The following is a 2,737-nucleotide window of genomic DNA, read 5'->3' as shown; positions in this document are numbered from 1 at the left end:
GAATTCCCAACAGACATCTTTTAAAAAAATTAATAGTAAGATTTATGAACTGATATCAGATTAAATGAGTTTATTTGAAAGGAAAAGAGATCTCTTGTACTATTTTTAACTAGAGAAGTAAGGGGGAAAATAGAAGAAAACAGAATGGATACTCTCTGAGATAAATTATTTTAATATTAATAGGATTTTAAAAAATTATCATTTGTCTAGGTAGTAGAATATAGACTCCAGTCAGATAATAGCTGAGATTAACTTTGAGGGATATAACTGTGAAGTCACAGTCTAGAACCCTTAAGCTGGTTGATCAGCAGTAGAAGCCAGATATACAGGCTGGTTGGTAACAAGAAGTTTGGCGGATCCTAGAAGCCACGTATGCTGGGCGGCAAAATCTGGATCCATGGCTCAGGGAAGGGAAGCCACAGATTCCAGAGCCCAGGGGTCTGAAGCCACGGGATCCACAGCTTAGTGAGTAGCAACTTCTAGATCCATGGCCCAGGCAGTAGCCTCTGCTGGACCCACAGCTCAGAGATCCAGTGTGAGTTGACCAGCAAGGAGTGCAGGGCGGGGAGGTCCTTGGATGGTAGCAGAATATCTGGCAGGGATTGGACACCACACGGTACACCTGGCACCTGGTGGGCTCATCACAGGCCTCCTGACACCCACTGTAGAGAGAGGAGCCCAGCAGGCAGGTGCTAGGAGAGCAGAGATCAGTGCTGTAGACCAGGTCGCTGGGCTGGAAGGAGCCTGGGTAGCGCAGATAGCCTCCAGGGGAGTGGGAGGAGAAGTTTCCAAGGCAGCAGTTGTAGTACATGTTGACAGGAGATGTGAGTTCAGCTGAGTTACTGTGAGATGTTCTGATATCCTTGGCTTCTCCCAGCCGTGTCTATATATATATATATATATCCTCAGTACACTGGATGTGATGCAGACCCTCCCTGTTCTTGTGCATGTCTTGTCATGAAAACAGTCAATTAACCTAGGCTATAATTATCACTGAACACATTCCTGTGTTTTCTTAACTGCTGTTCAATTATTCTGCTTTATAGAAGCCACTCTGCTTCTTTCTCTCTTTTTTCTCTTTTTTTTTTTTTTCAGAAATTAGGTGTGGTTTGCCTTCAAAGACGTTGGTCCTGATGCATAAAGATGGTGCCCTTGCTTCCTCACTGAGATTGACTGGCTTTGTGCCTGAGTGTGTAAATTGTGACTCCTAACAGTCATAAGTACCTCCCTCTCAGATATTTATATATGTTTTATGGAGCCTTTACTATGTGTAAAACATTGCAGATTGTGGCATCATTTAATCCTTGCAACCACTTTATGAGATAGAAATTATCACCCATTTAACAGCCCAGGTGTGACTACCTCCAAAGCCAGCAGGAAGAGCAATGCTGTGCTGAAGCTTAACCTTTCAGCTCCCAGAATCACGTGCACAATGAATACCAAGGTGAGAAAAACATTTCAATGTGATAACATTTGCATTCTGTCAGATGTGCCTACCTATACATTCTTACCTCTTTTATGGAAAAACAAACGCAGCCACCAGATTCCTAATGCTTTCGGTTATTTTTTTTAGCATTCAAAGTTACCATGGAGATGGTTATTTCAAGCTCTTCTTCTATTTGTCCTCTCATTTAGCTTATCATCATTAAGCAACTCATGTTTGATCCTGCATGGAGTTATTGAATTCCTTTTCCACGTGACACAGAGATTCTTTGGCAAACACGTAGACTATCACTGAGAATAATTGCTGAAAACTAGTATACCTTGAGTGAGTTGACTACCGATGAAATACATTTGCAACAACTTGAATTTTAATAGTGTGCTAACCTTTGCCAACTCAGTTGGGAGTGAGAAATGAGACACCTTAGAGAGTGATTCATTTCACTCCTTACTGAGCTTCTCTTTTGTTCATCGTTCTTGAAAGACAAAGCAGCAAAAAACGTACCTTCATATTAAGTAGTTAAAATTAACCTTATCACTATAAAAAAATCAATGATAGAAAAGTCTTAGAATTAGAAATGTCTTTTTTCTCACTTATTGTAGTATTCAACTTCTGCCTTAAAGCATCTTTTAGAAATTGGAAAGCAAAAACCTATTTATGTAATTTGATTTTTTCCATTTGCTTCCTGGTGATTCTTTAATCTTCTACAGCATTTGCTTATCTGGCACAATGGAATAGTCTGCCCATTGTCTTGCTTGCAAATTTCTACCAGATGTCTTGCTCGCTTCCCCAAATCCTTCTCATCCCTCAAAGCCAAAATCAAATTCCTCATGTCTGACAGGTGTTCATCTCAACTGTTTAAACTCTTCTGCAATAAGTGTCTTAGTGTCATATTAGCTATCCATTTGGGCGAATAAACATACACACACACACACACACACACACACACACACACGGAGGAATTGGAAGAGATGTCTTTTGAAATGGATTGTGCAGACTGAGTAAGATTTCAGTCGTTTGAACTTGCAGGACAGTCACATACATTGTAAGAGTGGAGTACCCAGAAGTTCCTCAGGATCAACAACAGGGTTTAATTTTCTTTGATCAAGCATCCGGCACACAGTGAGTGCTCCAAATTATTTATGAAATGAAGGAATATATCAAATCATTAACTTTTTATTTTTACATTCATCTAAAATAAGTGCATGCACACTAATTGTCTTTTAAAACTTACCTTTAATACATTGAGTATAAATATCTCTTTCATAATTAAATATAATCCCCAAATTAATCATA

General features: G+C 39.5%; 1 protein-coding gene across 1 annotated transcript; it reads right to left on the bottom strand.

Annotated features, from left to right (window-relative positions):
• Positions 1 to 230: 230 nt before the first annotated feature.
• Positions 231 to 1,449, bottom strand: LOC111174869 (keratin-associated protein 13-1-like). The gene has a single exon (XM_089910060.1). It carries the CDS (start codon positions 809 to 811, stop codon positions 305 to 307), a length of 507 nt encoding a protein of 168 aa, XP_089766186.1. The 5' UTR covers positions 812 to 1,449; the 3' UTR covers positions 231 to 304.
• Positions 1,450 to 2,737: the final 1,288 nt, after the last annotated feature.

This window comes from Delphinapterus leucas, chromosome 4 (genome assembly GCF_059928025.1).
Source record: "Delphinapterus leucas isolate spDelLeu-1000000601 "Yukka" chromosome 4, BTC_Dleu_Yukka2, whole genome shotgun sequence".
Lineage (NCBI taxonomy): Eukaryota > Metazoa > Chordata > Mammalia > Artiodactyla > Monodontidae > Delphinapterus > Delphinapterus leucas.
This window is presented reverse-complemented; position numbering and strand designations above follow the sequence as displayed.

What these genes read in the sequence shown, in the direction of transcription:
- LOC111174869 (XM_089910060.1), bottom strand. Translation starts at nt 811, where the DNA reads ATGTACTACAACTGCTGCCTTGGAAACTTCTCCTCCCACTCCCCTGGA.